Source organism: Quercus lobata, chromosome 11 (assembly GCF_001633185.2).
Source record: "Quercus lobata isolate SW786 chromosome 11, ValleyOak3.0 Primary Assembly, whole genome shotgun sequence".
Classification (NCBI taxonomy): Eukaryota; Viridiplantae; Streptophyta; class Magnoliopsida; order Fagales; family Fagaceae; genus Quercus; species Quercus lobata.
The window spans coordinates 41,049,923-41,067,960 of NC_044914.1; the positions used below are offsets into that span (position 1 = coordinate 41,049,923).

Here is an 18,038-nt window from a genome sequence, read left to right on the forward strand (position 1 = left end):
AAACTGTTTTCTCCTTGAAGGGAAAAATTAAGGGACAAATTTTGAATAATTTCACTATTATCAAATCAATTATCATATCTCTTCTATATGTCTCACGATTAAAGACACATTAATTATTTATCTTTTTGTTTTTCTTATGTGGCGCACCAAATATACTTAGACTTTTTGGGTTAAAGTATTTTTCTATATATTAGGCGGGGATTAACCCAAAATCTCTTATATAATTATCAGAGATTTTGCTAATTGAACTAGCTGAAAGTTGGAATTCACCGCATATATATATATATATATATATTTATATGAAGAGGATTAAGAAAGTTAGTTTTCTACTCATCAATAACAATCCGTAACAACTTGACACGTAAGATTTATTATGAAAATATTGTAAAAATATTTTAGATAAAGTATTTCTCAAGTAAAGTATATCTCATGCACGTTTGATACTTTTTTTTCCCCCTAAAAACTAACATACACTAAAGCCAACATTTTACTCAATTATAAATCCTAAATTTTATTTTCTTCAAAAAATTTTCACGTATAATTTCGCTAATAATAAATAAATTCAAATTAAAAAATTATATAAAACTCAAAATAAAAAAATAGTCATAATTCGTGCGAAACACATGTAAGGAAACTAGTATATATTATATGTTTATAGGTTAAAGTGTGCAGCGTTAGAGCCCAGTATAATAAGAGCCCATGGTAGACTTGTAGGTAGATAGGTATGTTGGCCCACCCAGGTACAATAGTCTTTTTTTTTTTTTTTTGATAATACACAGGTACAATGGTCTTTAATCTTGTTCGCACAATTTCTTGTAGGTATTAATTTTTTCTTCCTTTTTTCGATTTGATGGATCCACGGATTTAGTGCTTTGGCACAAAACCCACATGAACTTCTTCTCTCTTTCCAGATTCTCCTCTTCTTGAACTATAGGACACTGTAGCTTTCAGGAAACAGCGAATTTATCTGGTAAGTTCTGTTCTTTAACAATTAAAAAAAAAAAAAAAAAAGCAAATTTTATTTTGTTATAGTTATTGTACAGCGTGAGGTTTTACTGTATAAATTATATGGTTAAAAAGAAAGTTGAATTATTGTGTTTGATCATTTTTTTTTTCCATCTTTGGCGGATGTATGTGTTGTTGTGGTCCTGGATATTCTGTTTTAAGAGGAAATACAAGATAGGTTTCAGATTATAGTACCGAGTTGATAAACTTTTGAAGGCCTATTTTCGGTCCAGGTCCGATCGATATGTCTCATAAGGGTTCAGATGCAAGTGGTTGCCAAGACGGGTTGTTGTGGTACAAAGACAGTGGACAGCACTTGAATGGTGAATTCTCTATGGCTGTAGTCCAAGCCAACAATTTACTTGAGGACCAGAGCCAGATTGAGTGGGGCAGTTTGAGTGTGGACGAGACCGACCCCTATGGAACCTTTATTGGTGTCTATGACGGGCACGGGGGGCCTGAGGTATCGCGCTATCTCAAGAATTGCCTGTTTGAGCATCTCAAGAGTAAGTGGCTCAACTTCGACGGAATATTATGGTCTTAAGTATGTTATATATTTATTTATTCTAACGAGTGAGTCTGATTTATACTCCTTTGGGGCTAATACTGTCCCAAGTTTGATTGCTCTTTATTTGGCCTCTGAAAATATTGTGGGAAATAAAATATACGATGGAAGATCAGGTTTTAGATGGCTAAATGACTGAGAAACTTTTGAAATGAAGTAGATACATCAAATACGTTACATAGAGTTTTTCAAGGCAAAATTGGGGCCACAAAGAATGAATTTATTAAGATTCAAAATTTAGTTTTCTGTTCTTTTTCTTCCTTTCCCCACCTCGCTGCCTCTTACTGTAGCACTAGAATTTAGATCTTCAAATTTATGCTATTACTGAAATAATTTGTACTTGTGGATAAAAAATATATTTAGCAGCAAGTATGTGGGTTTTAGGATCATACCTGTTCTGAATCTTCTGTTATGATGATTATATGCAGCATTTACTGCTGAGCAACACTCAATGTCAGAGGATGTGATAAAGAAAGCATATCAAGCGGCAGAAGAGGGGTTCACGTTTCTTGTTACCAAACAATGGACAATGAAGCCGCAAATTGCAGTGGTTGGGTCATGCTGTCTGGTTGGTGTTATTTGTAATGGAACCCTTTACATTGCCAACGTTGGTAATTCTCGTGCTGTCCTGGGAAGAGCTATGGAAGCAACAGGGGAGGTCTTACCCATCCAATTGTCAGCGGAGCACGATGTAGGTATAGAGTCGGTCAGACAGGAGTTGATTTATTTGCATCCTGAGGACCCCCAGATTGTAGTTTTCAAGCATGGTGTATGGCGTGTAAAGGGACTTATCCAGGTATGTTTAATTCAATGTGAAAAGAAAGTTTGTGTTCCTGTTATGTGTGTGATTGATACCTACTTGATTCTGTGATAATCAAACTTTAATTGTCTGTCAACAAGATAGATTATAACAAAATTAACCAAACCTCACAACTCACATAAACCTCACCAAAATAAATAAATAAAAAACCTTCACGAAAACAAATTAACTCACAAACCAAAGTCTCAATACATCCAATAACTCTCTCACACTCACAAGACATCAACACACAAATACGGGTATCTTTCAACCCCAAAAAATCTACCAAATTACTATTTGAAGAAACTCATTCCATGCTGACTTGTGAGCTAAAGTCACCATACCCTTTGTGACACTGGCTATTTGTAAGGCTTCAATTCTATTCTTTGATTGACAAGAACTACCCAATTGCTTCTTCAACAAGAAAACTTTTCTCTACCTCACTCTAACTGTGAATGGGACCTTGATAACCTTGTCACCTCTGCCCAACTAGTGGTATCAGAGCTTATCTTGGTGTACGGCAAAGGTAGCAAGGTTATCAAGTTTCCTTTCACAGTTAGATTGGGGACAGGGTGCGTGTACTTGGAGCCCTTTCACAATTGGAGTGGGGATTGTATATCACACAAGGTAAGTCCATAAGGACCACACAAACGATCCTGGAAAAAGACTCAACAAAGAAGTATTACCAATGGTGCAAGATCACGATGAAGTGTGCGATTCCAATGGATAGGAATGTGCAGCTAGTTCCCATGGATGAGCTTATGGGGTTGACATGTGGTTCTCATGTATGGTGTACGAGAGGCCCACGGATGATGTGTTGGTGATAGAAAAAGCCCATGAGGCAAGGGGAGTTAGTAGGACTTGGTTGAAGCTACAGAGTGGCAAAGATGTACACGTGAGGGGGAGATTATTGGGAACACATGAGAGGCCTGGCTACCTCTGATTAGTCACAAAATTTTTGGTTTCTTTATTTTTCTGTTGTCATGGGAGGTTCTATTTTCTTCTTCATTGAGTCAAAAACTTTTGAATTTTCAGTCGAGGAGAGAGGTAATTTTTACGTGTTACATGTATATGAGAGAAACAGGGATTCTCTTTGTTCAGTGTTCATGGGAAAAGAGAGTGCTAAGCGCCTGTTAACTACTGTGGAGGATGTTATGTCTAGTGCAAATCTTGGAAGTTTTGCACGAACCTTTAGGGATGGTGATAAAGTTTTTATTATGCAATTGGGTGCAAATGCATATGGCAATTTTGTTATGATCTCAGAAATTGTTTGTGGCCGCCGGAAAGGCTTCATCATGGTGCCAAAAGGAAAATTGGGCAGTGGTTGGAGGGGGTTTGGATTCCACCTCTGAAAGGCTATTGCCTCTGAGACAATAGCAGCTAAACCACCTTCACAGTCTGTTTTGAAACCATTGGTAGCGGAGAAGTTTCGATAGCAAAATTCCAAATCGTTTCTCTTGGCTGTGACAGAGGGCAATTGGAGAGATGGTGGTGGAGGCAAGAAAGGAAAGCAATTAATTCCTGATTTTTGAAAATAAAAAAAGACGATCTTGAGAAGTTGAAACCATGATTTGCGTGATAAGCATGTTGGGAAGGAAAGTGCTTATTTCATCTGTGATAAAAGGCGTTGCTTCTAACGGCATTGAAGCTGGTCTCACTTTGGATATATCTTCAAGGTTGGAATGTGGGCTGGACGGCAGGTGGGGAGTCATTTGGTCCAAGGTCCGGGATATGGGCCTCTCTAAAGTAAGCCCAAATAGTTTAAAAACCAAGCCTGCCGTTGTTAAGCCCATAGGTACTATTCCCACCAAGGCCATGCTTTTTAACCCCATTAGAAGCCAATCACTATAATCATAAGTCCATTTTGGTGTGGCGGCCCAAAACTGATCAAGGTGTCTCTTCATCCTTACGCCTTGTGAGACCAAACAACATATTCCCACACTCCATCAGTCTCACCCAGGGAAGCTGATGTCTATGCCGTGTGCCTCGATGAGCTCTGCGATGGTCTCCACAGTGATTTCAACTTTAGCTATAGCGGATGCCAAGCCTCTTCAGACTTAAAGTAATCCAACATGTATAGCTTTGCCAACCCAAGTAATTTTCGGCTCCGATGGTGCTGCTACTGAGGTCAGCTGCTTTGATGAGTCTAATGACACTCGGAATGAGTCAACCTCTATTGTAGTCCAAGTGTTTCATGGCTCTAATGGTGCTGCTGCTAAGTTCATCGGTGTCGATGAGTTTGTTGAGACTCTAAATGGGTCGACATCCGTTGCAGAGGGTGGGAGAATTTGCAATGAGATCTCTGATTGATCCTTCATGAAAATTCCAGTAATGTTATAAAGAAATGGGGGAATTCGGAGCAAGGGGTCCTTGAACTACGAGATGGGAAGTGGATGGCAGTCCCGATTTAGATTTCTTTGCCATTGGGTGAAGTTGCCGAGGTTGTGGAAAAGCAAAATCAGCTGGCTTTGATTCAATCAGATTATGAGGAAGCGTTAGTGGGTCAGATGGAAGGGGATGTAGTAGTAGTGGAGGATTGGGTCTCGGATACCTTATTGAAGGAAGCTAAGCTCCCAAATGAAGAGTGTTTCTCTCATCTGGCAGTTGAGCTGTTGACTTTCTCTTTACCTTTGGCCTCGGAGGGACAGGAAGCGGTGGGTGTTGAGAGTACAATGATGCAGGAGCGACATTCAGAGTGGTTCCAAAGTAGATTCAATGGGTTTGATGATATTCTGGGAACATCACTACAGGGTTTGGAAGAGCAAGCAACTAACTTTTTGTTGGCTGTTGAAGCTAAGTTAAAGCGGAGGGCTAACTTTGAACGGAACACACGAAATTTGAGGAGTTTGGAAGTGAAAGGTTTTCGAGAGCTGAGGGGTCTTTTCAGCTCGATTAATTATGGCTCTATCTCAGCAAGGCGTGGAGGTATTATTAGGGATAGGGCTCTGCTTGTTTCTCAATGAGTGTAAAGCTGTTGTCTTGGAATGTCATAGGCTTAAATAGGTTGGAAAAGCGGCTTCAGATTCGAAATTTGCTTTGTATGTGGAAGGCTGATATTGTGTGTTTGCAGGAGATTAAACTTGAGTGGATTACTAGAGGAATTGTTCGAAGCATTTGGAGTTGTCCTTATATTGATTGGCTGTACTTGGGTTCTGATGGTGCTTCTGGAGGTGTTTTATTGATGTGGGATTGAAGGGTGGTGGAAAAGGTGGTAGAAGCTGTGGGAATTTTTTTTTTTAAATTTTATTTATTTATTTATTTCTGTTTCTTGCAAATTTAAAAATGTTGGTGATCATTTTGAGTGGGTTTTCTTAGGAGTCTATGGGCCAAATTCAAATAGAAAGAGTCGTAAAATGTGGGAGGAATTGACTGGGCTGATTAGTTGGTGGGATTTTCCATGGTGTTTTGGAGGTGATTTTAATATAATTCGTTTTTAGTTGGAGAGATTAGGGGGGGTGTAAGTTATACCTGGGCTATGCATGGTTTTCCTGATTTCATCACTCTTCATGGGTTGATGGATATACCTTTGGGAGGGAGTCTTTACACTTCGTCTAATGCATCCTCAGCATCAAGAATAGACCGGTTTCTCTTCTCTCCAATTCTGGTAGATCAGTTCACTCTTTCCCCCCAAAAAAGGTTGTCTAGAGTACTATCAAATCATTTTCCTATTTTATTGGAGGGGGGAGTCAACGGAGAGGGAGCATTCCTTTTTGGTTTGAAAATATGTGGCTAAGGGCGGCGGAGTTTGTGGATAAAGTGAAGCTTTGGTGGGCATCTTACATGTTCCAAGGTACTCCTAGCTATATATTGGCGAAGAAGTTGACAGTTTTGAAATTGGATCTAAAAAAGTGGAATGAAACGGAGTTTGGCAATGTCACCTTTAAGAAGCAGCAACTTTGGAGTAAGTTGAATGCATTGGATGCTAGAGGGGGATGCAAACTCTAATAGCTGAGGAGAAGCTAGAACAGATTAATCTTCGCACAAAGATTGAGAAGTTCACTTTATTAGAAGAGATTAGTTGGAGACAAAAGTCTAGGGTTCTCCACTTGAGAGAGAGAGAGAGAGGGGGGGGGGGGATTCCAATATAAGATTTTTTCACAAGATGGCAAATTCTAACAGAAGAAATAATGGTATTGAGAGCCTATTGGTTAATGGTAGTTTGTCCTCCAATCAGGGTATGATTAAGAATTGTATAACTCAATTTTTCATGAATTTATACTCTGAACAGCTAGTGATTCGACCTTCTCTAGATGTGCTAGAATTTCCAATGATATCAGGAGATAATGCGGTTTGGTTAGAGAGACCTTTTGAGGAGGCAAAGATTTATGAAGTTATTCAGAATTTCAATGGTGATAAATCTCTTAGGCTAGATGGGTTTCCAATGGCATTTTTTCAAGCTTGCCGGGAGATTCTCAAACCTAATCTTGTGGCTGTCTTTCATCATTTTTTTTGCAAAAGGTCAGTTTGAGAAAAGTCTAAATGCAACCTTCATTACTCTCATTCCAAAAAAATCTACCGCTATTGATGTCAACGATTTTTGCCTGATCAATCTTGTTGGAGGGGTTTACAAAATTATTGCTAAAGCTAAAGTCCTGGCTACTCAATTACGCACGGTCATGACAGATATAATCTCATCTTCACAGAATGCTTTTGTGAAGAATAGGCAGATTCTTGACCCTATCCTTATTGTTAATGAATGCTTAGATAGTAGATTGAAGATTGGTTTGCCAAGGTTGCTTTGCAAACTAAATGTTGAGAAGGCTTTTGATCATGTAAATTGGGGTTTTCTTAAGAAATTGCTAGAACGCAGTGGGTTCCCTGATAAGTGGAGGCGGTGGCTGTTCATTTCTCAATTTTGATTAATGGTTCTCAATGTCGGTTTTTCGAGAGTTCTAGAGGGTTGAGACAAGGCGATCTTTTGTCTCTTTTGCTGTTTGTCTTAGTCATGGAAGCCCTTGGAAGAATTTTTTTTTTTCTTTTTTTTTTTCATAAGTAACCTTTGGAAGAATGTTAGACAAAGCTATCCATGAAGGTCGCCTATTAGGCTTTCGTGTGGGTAATTTAGAGGGAAGATTTTTAGTAGTGTCTTATCTCCTCTTTGCTGATGACACTCTAATTTTCTCTGATGCTGATCTTGATTAGCTTCTGATTCTTCGTATGGTGCTTATTTGGTTTGAGGAGGGCACTGGTCTAAAAATAAACCTGGGCAAGTCAGAATTGGTTCCTGTTGGTGTGGTGCATAATATAGAGTTACTGTTGTCTGTTCTTGGCTGCAAGCAAGGTATCCTTCCTATGAAATATTTGGGTCTTCCTTTGGGTGCTAAATTCAAGGATAAGACAATATGGAACCCGATTCTAGAGAAGATGGAAAGGAGATTAGTGGGATGAAAACGTTTGTATTTATCCAAGGAAGATAGAGTTACTTTAATTAAAAGCACTCTATCAAATTTACCTACTTATTTTCTATCGTTGTTTCCTATCCCTGTTGTTGTGGCTAATCGAATTGAAAAAATTCAGAAGAATTTCTTATGGGGTGGGATAGGGGATGAACCCAAATTTCACCTTGTTAAGTGGGTTGCTGTTTGTGCTCCTTTATCTTCAAGCGGCTTGGGGATAAGGAAAGTGAGACTTTTTAATGAAGTTTTGCTTGGGAAGTGGCTTTGGAGATTTGGGCTTGAAAAGGATGCCTAGTGGAGGCAAGTGATAGAGGTGAAATATGGTTGTAGATGGGGTGGTTGGTGTTCCAGTTCTGTTTCTAGTCCTTATGGTGTTGGTTTATGGAAAAATATTAGTTGGGAATGGCCTTCCTTTTCTTGTTACATTCTGTATGATATTGGTGATGGGTCAAGGGTAAAATTTGGCATGATTGTTGGTGTGGGGAGACACCACTTGCTGTCAGTTATCCAGATTTGTTTCGATTTTGCAGAAATAACGAGGCAAGTGTGGCTAAGCTTATGAAGTTCACTAATGAGGTCCTTTTTTGGGATGTAAGCTTCTTTTGGGATTGTCATGTTCAGGATTTGGATGTTGTGTCGAGCTTCATGGTTACCATATATGGCTCATTAGTAAGGGGGTGTAGGAAGGATAAGATGTGTTGGAAAACAGATAGAAGTAAGGGGTTTATGGTTAAAGATTATTATAGTCTTTTAGTGGGTTCTATTGGTTTTTGTTTTCCATGGAAAAACATTTGGCAGCAGAAGATCCTTGCTCGAGTAGCTTTCTTTGTTTGGATTGCTACTTTGGGAAAATGCTTGACAATCGACTGTAGCAGAAAATGCTTTTTTTCTTTAGAACTTCATTAGATTGGTTGTTTGTTTTGCAAAACCAATCATTCTCTTCTCTTTTTGTTTTTCTTGATTCTTGTGATTTTTATTCTTGATTGTTGACCCTTGTACACTCCTTGTGTACTAGGGTGTCCTTTTTTTGATATCAATAAAGCTTATTACTTGTCCCAGAAAAAAAAAAAAAAAATTTGATTATTGGGAATACAGTTTAATAATAATGTCAAGAGAGAGTGGTTAATATAACATAGTTGGGTCAAAACTTATAGTTTTAAGCCTTTTAGGTTAAGTGGTGTCCCAATATGTTATGTTAACATTTTATTGATTTTGTGATGCTTAGACTTTTCCTCCATATTCAAGAATGCAAAGGCATTTGGTCAAACAAGAGGAGTTGAGAGTTCTTCACAGTAGAGGATTTCCCCATCCTTTTCTTCCCCCACTTTTTATGGTGGAAAATTCTTTAAAATTGAGTAGAATGTTAGTTTCATTTATTTTTCAGGATGATTCCCTCTTTGATGTGAAAGTAGGCCAAGAATGAGGCACTTTTTTGGGGTGTCAACTCTCTTACAATGGATTAGAGGAAAGTGGGATAAGCAACAAAGTGAAACAGAAACTTATGTACAAGAAGAAAGGGAATCTAAAAACTGCGGAATGGAATCCCTAGAAGTAAATCTCCACACTCGTGACCAATCGTCGCAAATAAAGCTATGCGCTTATCTCCGGAAAGCACCAAATCTTCAAATATGCGACTATTTCTCTTCCTCCAAATTATCCGCATCACACAATGCGGTACCAGATTCCAAATATTTGAAGAATGCTTCCCCAACCAATTCCTCCAACCTACCAATAAGTTGACAGCTCTCGTAGGTAAAACCCACAAAACACCAAAAGATCTAAAAGCCAAGCTCCATAACCGAAATACCTCCCCACAATGTAGGAGCAAATGATCAACACTCTCCCCATCACGTTTACAAAGGCAACGCCAATCCATAATAGTGAAGCCTCTTCTCCCCAAAGGTTCAGTTGTGAGAATCTTCCCTCATGTAGCTGTCGAAACAAAAAATGAGACATCAGGAGGAGCCTTCACACCCCAAATACTCTTCCAAGGAAAAGTAATAGAGCTAGATTCCCTCAAAGCACCATAAAAGTATTTTATATCAAACTTCCCCTTAGACCCCAAACGCCACCTCATCTTATATTACTAACTGTAATTAGATATAAAGGCTGAGTTTGGAGGGATTAAGTTTGAATGATATGTAGCAAGAGATCATAATAGTTGGTACATGTATGTTGCAGGAAATCATAATAGTTGGTACATGTATGTTGCATCAAGGGTCTTTGCCTATGACCTATCTTTGTATGCCATTAGGGGCGTCCTACAAGTACTCTACTGTCTGGAATCCTATCTTGGAGAGAATTGAGCATAAGTTGGCCGGTTGGAGGAAGATGTATTTGTCTAAAGGTAGAAGACTAACGTTGCTTAAGAGCACTCTATCTAGTCTTCCTACATATTATTTATCTCTCTTTACCATCCCTACGCATGTGGCCAATAAAATTGAGAGGTTGCAAAGGGATTTCTTGTGGGGGGATTCCAAGACACATTTGGTGGGGTGGGACAAGGTGTGTGCACCTTTGGATTATGGTGGGTTAGGGGTAAGGAAATTAATTACTTTTAATAAAGCCTTACTAGGAAAGTGGTTATGGAGGTTTGGGATTGAGGAGACAAGGCTTTGGAGAAGGGTTGTAGCTCTAAAGTTTGACGAAGAATTGGGGGGGGGGGGGGGGATGAACTTCCAAGCTAGGTAGCAGAGTACACGGGTGTGGCTTGTAGAGAAGTATCCGAATGGGTTGGAAGGAGTTTAGCAAAAATATTCGGTTTGAGGTAGGGGTGGGAGATAGAGTTAAGCTTTGGTCAGATCAATGGTGTGGGGAGTCTTCTCTTAAATTGACTTTTCCAAATGTGTATGGGATGACTTCCAATAGAACGGCATCGGTGGCCTCTTCTCTTGAGTGGTTGGGGGTAGAGGATTGGAGAAGCTGGAATGTTCATTTTGTTCGAAGACCAAACGATTGGGAAATGGGTGATGTGGATGATTTTCTCCGCACCTTGGGTTCAAGTCTGCCTCCCACTGAGAATGGAGACTGTATGTGATGGAAGTTGACAAAGAATGGGGATTTTGTAGTTTGATTGTTTTACAATAAGTTAAGAAGACCTTTGCCCATTATTTTTCTTTGGAAGGGTGTTTGGAAGGTTAAGGCTCCTCGGCGTGTCTCCTTCTTTGTGTGGACTGCTATGTGGGATAAGATCCTTACAGGTGATAATCTGAAGGGTAGAAGGATGCATTTTATTGACTGGTGCATCATGTGCTGTTGTAATGGGGAGACGGTGGATCATTTGCTACTTCATTGTCGTAAGGCTCATAGGTTGTGGAGTTTGGTGTTTAGATCTTTTGGGTTTTCTTGGGTCTTGCCAAGAACGGTTGCAAATACCCTCTTTGGTTGGTGGAATTGGCCTGGAAAACACTCGTCTAGCATTTGGAATCTAGCTCCTTTGTGCTTAATGTGGTGTCTTTGGAGGGAGCGGAATTGGAGGACTTTTGAGGACTTGGAAAGCTCGAATGACCAATTATTGGCTTCTTTCAGTGGCTTCCTATTTGACTGGTTTAGGGCTTGGGAAATCACCTCTAGTTACTCTCTCCCTATGTTCCTTAGCTCTCTCCTTTGCATTTCGTGTCTTTCCCCTTTCTTTCCTTTTTTTTTAATTATTTTATTTTATTTTATTTTCTTAATCTGCTCTATCTGTATTGTTCTCTCTGCCTTATGTTTTTTTGCATAAGGCAGTGTTCTTGAATATATATCCTTATTGCTTATAAAAAAAAAAAAATGTATGTTGCATCAACTACCATCGTGGTGGTTCTGATAGTTTACTACTGTAGTAATTATGGAAATATTTATTTCCATCCATGCAGAGGTTCTGTTTGAGCAGACTTTCATGCATAAATTAGCGTTGGATTCTTCAATTTTGTTTAATTGAATTAGATTTTACTTTAGAGGGGACCAGCCATAATGGATCTACCTTTTACTTCTTTTTAAGCATTGCATTATATGATAGCTTTGTGTTTGATGTATGTAGTTTACATGTTACAATGTTATATCTGATCATTTTTAGGTCTCCCCTCCTCCTCTTTTCTTTGTGGTGAGATGATCTTTAAGTTTTATTTTTCCTCCTGCCAGTGAGTGTGGTAATTGTTTTCTCTTCTTCCCTGGTGTTTTTTTTTTTTTTTTTTTTTTTTCACTGTAGATAATATATTGAGAACCTGAGAAGAGTCCTAGGAGAAAGAGGCACATGTTATCTCTCAATCTCTCCCCACCCTGTTCTTTTTCTAAATGTACATATGTAGGTTTTTTTTTTTTTTTTTTTTTTTTTTTAAGGAAATGTAGTTTTATTTCTGAATGCTTGTCACTGATATATGGAACCTAACTATAATCTATATGATTGCCAAATTGGATTATAATATGATGATGCTATACAAGATTTTTTTTTTTCTTGTGAGTATATGTTGGCTTGTTTGACATGTAGCATCTCCTTTTTCGAGTTCTTTCATAATTTCCAGAACCTTTCATCTTGCAGATATCGAGATCTATTGGTGATTTGTATTTAAAAAAGTCTGAGTTCAACAGGGAGCCTTTATATGCTAAATTTCGCCTTCCAGAACCTTTCCAAAAGCCAATACTGAGTTCTGAACCAACAATATCAGTGCACCAATTGCTACCCCATGATCAATTTATTATATTTGCATCTGATGGGCTTTGGGAGTTTCTTAGCAATGATGAAGCAGTTAATATGGTTCAAAGTCATCCACGCAGTGTAAGATATATATCTCTTCACATTAGGGCTGGTTTGTTACATGAGTTCAAACAAAAAGAAAATTTGTGTTTGGTAAGAGTCTTTTCTTTTGAGTATTTGAGTCACAGTTCTCTATTTAGGGTGTTTAAACATTGCATTTAGAAAACACCTCATGGTAGTTTTCGGTTTTAGAGTTACAGTATTGAGTGGCATGATTGTAATTATATAGAAAACTATGGGACCCACCAAACCCTACATGAGATAAAAACCGGTACTATTTCTCTCTCTTTCACACCTCCTCTCTCACCCCCTCTATTCTCTCACCCCAACTCCATTATTATCTTTGTCTTTCTTTTCACCTTCTTCACAACTCCACAAACATACTGTAACTGGGCAGGAAAAAAAAAAGGGCTGAGCTTACCCAACAAAAACCCAATCACGAAAACAATTTCTAGTACCAATGATACAATTATTATACTCCAAACTATGAGATCCACTAATACCAGCAATTACCATTATTCGTTGACGCCAACAACAAATAAAATAAATAAATAAATAAATAAAATAAATAAAAAAACCATTTGAATTTAAATTGGAAGTTCGGACTGGAAGGGAAAAAAGAGCAAGGAAACATTTTATGTCAGGTTGTTTTCTGGGTTTTTTAAGTTGGAGAAGAGAAGAGAACCACTGAAAGAGATGAAGGAAATACTAAGCTAATTTATGAAGAGAAAGAACAGAGGGCAACAGAAATACGTAGGAGTTTCTCTCTCATTAAATAAAAATATTAGTAATTTTACTGTACATGTCCCATGAGTTATCACTTAAAAAAAAAAAAAAAAAAAACACATACATACCAAACACACAATTATATTTTCACATTTGAAAGTACGTTATTAGAAACTTGGTACCAAACACATTTTTTGTATTATGAGTACTTTAAACGTGTTTTCACAACACTTTTTAAACCACAATTTTCACATCACTATAAACAACAATACTTGAAAACTGCTACCAAACAGGCCCTAAGTATTGGTACTTTAGTGATAAAGAGATTTTTTACCTGTACAATTCTAGCTATTATTAGTTCAAATAGTATAGTAGAGCAATATCCATTTCAGCCTTGATTTGAGTTGATCTCCTGTACTATATCTAGGAATTTTAATTTTAATTGTTGATGTATGGGTATGCTAGTTCTTTAAGATTAGTGAATGCATTTTGATTTGTAGCAATATTCCTAGAAGAGCCATTGCTTGAATGTTATGCTCAACTTGTTTCCTTTTTTTTTTCCTGATGAATATCATCAACTTCTTCAAGGAATTAAATTCATTCGTCATCTGAACACTGTTATATTATGCTAAAGAGGGGAAGGGACACGTGCATTTTATTGTGATCAAGTTGAGTTTGAATTGGTGGCCTTAATTTATTCAGGAAATACAAAAAACTAGCTGTTTTAGTAAATGAAACTAGAAGTGAAGAATGCCAATTTAGAAATTTGACGAGACACTCTAGAATCCAAAGGCTTTTAATTAAGTAGGACTAAAACATAGTACATGGAATATAAGTTTGGTAAAAGTTGAGACAGAAATGAGGGTAATAGGACTTGATGGTCAAGAGATAATAAAGAGCAAAAGTTTTCAATATCTTGGATCAATAATTCATAAAGATGGAGAGATTGAAGAGGATGTGAAATGAATCATAGGTTAAGAGCAAGGTGGATGAAGTGCATCAAAATTATTGCGTGATCATGGAATGCTTATAAGGTTAAAGAATATTTTATAAGATTGCTATATGACCAGTTATGCTCTATGGTACTGAATGATGGGCTGTTAAGAAGCAACATATTCATAAAATGAGCATAGCTGAAATAAGAATGTTAAGATGAATAAGTAGAAATATATGGAAATATAGGGATTGAAAAATGAGGGAATCTGCTTAAAGATAGGGTTACCACATTTCTTATGAAAAAATGATAGATAATCTCTTGAAATGGTTTGATCATATTTAGATGAGAGTGATTAATGCATTGGTAAGACAAAGTGATTTGATTTAAGTTGAGGGAATGAAAAAGGGTAGAGAAAGACCCAAAATAACATGAGTACAAGTTATAAAAAATGATATATCAATAAAGGAAGTAACAGAGTATGATTTCATATAGAAAAGAATGGAAAAAAAAAAAAAAAAAAAAAAAAAAAAAAAAAAAAAAAAAAAAAAAAAAAAAAAAAAAAAAAAAAAAAAAAAGACATGTGGCCAACCCTAAGTAATATGTTGAAGATCCATTGCTGGCCGAAAAAAACTTGGGATTAAGGCTTGCTGTTGTTGTTGTGTTAGAAGTATCAACTCTAAAATAAATGAGTAGCATTTGTTTAGGTGCTTGGTAGATATGGAGAAGCTTTTCAATAGGTTTTCTCTATCATTTGAAATAAAAATCCATACACAAGTTCCTACGGATGCCTTGCAAAAAGCAGTGGAAATGTATAATTTTCTTGGGGCATTCAATTGTATTCTAAACGTCTACAAGTTCCTAGGTTTTCTTACTCTAGCCAAGTAAATATTGCCTATATCTGCTCCTGTTCTCCTTCAAAGGGTTCATATATATATATGCACGGTGCACTCCATATGATAGATTGTCCAATATACCTCAGATTCCACGAAGCACTAACTGAAAATTTCAGTTGTCATGTTCTGAAATATTTCTCCTGACTGCTAAATGCAGTACTTTACTTTCCATCATGCAGGGGAGACATTTAATTTCAAACCTTATTATTTTACTTCTCATCTTATTTTAACACATGCTCTTTCCCCCTAACGTTTTGCAGGGAAGTGCTAGAAGGCTGGTAAAAGCTGCTTTGAAAGTAGCAGCAAAAAAGAGAGAAATGAGATATTCACACTTGAAAAAGATAGATTGTGGGGTCCGGCGCCATTTCCATGATGACATCACAGTGATTGTTGTGTTTCTTAACTCAGATCTTGAGAGCAGGGCTAGCTCAGTCTGCTGCCCTAGTATATCCGTTAGGGGTTGGGGGAGGAATAAACCTGCTGATAACACACTAGCTCCTTGTACCACGCCAATGGAAGCTGGAAGTACCTGATTAGACTTTATCTCATGTTTGTCTGTTGTATTATTCTCTTGCGAATACCAGGCAGCTTCCAGAAGAGATCAGGGGAGCAATCCTTCAATTCGTTAGTATACACTGTAACTTTTAACTTGAAACTAATACTTGCATCTAGCTCCTGTGCGAAAAGTTAAAAGCACTCTGTAGAAAGAGAACTTTCTAGGTGACAGTTAATGTAGTTATTTCCTCAGCACAGTTCTTACCCTCTATTAATTCTTTCCCCTTCCACCCTTTATGTTGGCATCCTTGGCTTTGTAAATTCTATGACTGGCGTTTTACTTCCTGTTTCTTGTTTCTTTGTTTTTCTAATATACTCAAAATTGGCAATGCAAAAAGTTTTAGCTGGAGAGTGATTTGCAGGATAGTTTTGCAACAATACAAGATGGATAATCAATCTTTGGACCTGTTCTCCATGAGAAAAGAGTTCAAAACATTGATATTGGTCAGGTAAATTGAAAATACTCTCATTGATAATGTCAACTCTCCTAATAATACTCTCATCTTATGAAAAATCTTATGAATATATCCCGAGAACTATACCTTTATGTGAAATTAGCTTATGTTCTGTACAATGCGCGTGTACTATATAAGTTCATTTTGAAAAATTTAATAAGAAATTGTTTTTATGGTTCATGCATAATACTGATTATGTGTTATAATGTTTGACAAAATAATTTCTTTTTTATATGATGTCACTAAAATGAGTTAAATAGTGTAAATTGATGGTTAGATATTACATTGCCATTTTATATTCTCCAAACTTGTAAAATATTAAAGATGATTAGTACTTTTTATTTTAACAAATCGTAAATAATGTCTTATTAACATCAAATTCGGCATATGTCTTGAAGGACAATGAAAATTTGTAATCCAACTGTGCAACTTTGAATATATTAACCCATAAAAAAATATTAAGTGATGTAAATTAACAAAAAGTTATACGTATACTTGATCCTAAAATATATATATATATAGAACCATATAAATTCCTTAGTGCATAAAAATAAATGCATCTACTCATTAAATTAATATTAATTTAATTACGAAGGTTTGATGGTGTAGGAAAAAAAAAAAAAAAAAAAAATCTCAATGAATGCGCCATTTAGCCGAATTTTAGATATAGACATGTAGTAGTATACAATATGGTCTCTTGGCTCTTGAATTTGAGAGGCTTGTGAAATTTGAAAGTTAAAATTAGAGTTTTACCTCAACTAAAAAGTAGAGGCTTTCTTCTTCTTCTTCTTCTTTGTTGTTTTTCTTGTTTTGACCTTTGCAATATATAATATTGGGATTCAGATCTAAATTTTATTTATATAATATAAAGACATCTGAGTGATGCCATTGAGTCAAAAACTATTGACTAATATTTTGTTATGTTCAATTATGGGCTAGAAATTGAACTTGTTTAATTGTGTGACTTTATTTATACAAAGGCCACATGTTAAATCCCAATGACCAAAAGAAATTCGTGCTAGACCTGCAAGAGGACCCATAGTATTCTATGGTACACTCCCTGCCTAATCATTATATAGTTGTCTCCCAAAACCTCTAGCTAATAATCCTGCAAGTAAATTAACCTTGGTGTTATTTCCTAATCGAATTAACATTTCAACGTACATTCAGATTTCAGACCATTACTCCATGACTTTTTTTTTATTTTTTATTTTTTATTTTAACTCAGTTTAGGGTTGAAAGGGAGGGAGGATTGAGATAGGAAATTCTAACCATCTCAAAAGAAGAAGAAGAAGCAGCTAGCTCAATTTTGTACAACTGAGCTCTGAGATACTGTTTATCTAGGCAAGTCCAATTCAAACAGAACCATGAGTTTTGGTTTGGATGGCCCAAGTTGGCAACATTTCGAAAATTATAGACAAAACTACAAAGGGTATGTATGAAAATGGGCACATGTAGAGGAATTAAAGTTGTGCAGTGTGAACTGAAAAATGTACCTAAATTCTTTGCCAAAATCGATTAGAATATTTACCACCCTTTAGTGCACTCTAGTATATACACTATTTAAATGTGATTGTGCTCTATGAGTTCTAATTAGTTCAACTGATAAAGTTATTTATTCTCGAATAAGAAGTCTAGTATTTTGGCTATATAATAAAGAAATTATCATGAAACGAGTGTCATAGATTGATAAAGAGCAATTATTATGGAGTGGATATCATAAGTTGAAAATTTATCATATCTTGAAAAAGAAAAAAGAAAAAAGTGATTGTACTTCAAAAAAGAGATATCTCTTTGGTATACGCATCTAAGTTTTTATTTTATTTTATTGTTTTCTTCTTTCTATGTTACTTGAAAATATTAAATTAAAGTAACTCTCCGATAACCAAGACCATAATTGATCAATTGTTGCTAACTTTGGAATATCATTTTAATTGGATCACCTGGAATCAGGTTTAAATTAATTATCTTCTAA

The 18,038-nt window shown here is 36.5% G+C and overlaps 1 protein-coding gene across 7 annotated transcripts; it reads left to right on the top strand.

The window, feature by feature from the left end:
- Positions 1 to 721: 721 nt before the first annotated feature.
- Positions 722 to 15,932, top strand: LOC115967483 (probable protein phosphatase 2C 60). Of its 7 annotated transcripts, none has more exons than XM_031086584.1 (6): positions 722 to 740; positions 912 to 970; positions 1,239 to 1,511; positions 1,999 to 2,366; positions 12,282 to 12,518; positions 15,314 to 15,932. In XM_031086584.1, the coding sequence occupies exons 3-6, from the start codon at positions 1,250 to 1,252 to the stop codon at positions 15,584 to 15,586; spliced, it is 1,140 nt and encodes a 379-aa protein (XP_030942444.1). In that variant the 5' UTR covers positions 722 to 740; positions 912 to 970; positions 1,239 to 1,249; the 3' UTR covers positions 15,587 to 15,932. The 7 variants fall into 7 exon arrangements, with proteins under 7 accessions (XP_030942444.1, XP_030942447.1, XP_030942441.1 ...); XM_031086587.1 differs by lacking the exon at positions 722 to 740 and adding an exon at positions 773 to 819 and having other exon boundaries at positions 1,222 to 1,511; XM_031086581.1 differs by lacking the exon at positions 722 to 740 and adding an exon at positions 773 to 819.
- The last annotated feature ends 2,106 nt before the right edge of the window (positions 15,933 to 18,038 follow it).

Bases quoted from the DNA above. Each gene is read 5' to 3' on its own strand.
- LOC115967483 (XM_031086584.1), top strand. From the start codon at position 1,250: ATGTCTCATAAGGGTTCAGATGCAAGTGGTTGCCAAGACGGGTTGTTG. The intron at 2,367-12,281 runs GTATGTTTAATT...TTCATCTTGCAG, and splicing joins GTGTAAAGGGACTTATCCAG to ATATCGAGATCTATTGGTGA. The intron at 12,519-15,313 runs GTAAGATATATA...AACGTTTTGCAG, and splicing joins TTCAAAGTCATCCACGCAGT to GGAAGTGCTAGAAGGCTGGT.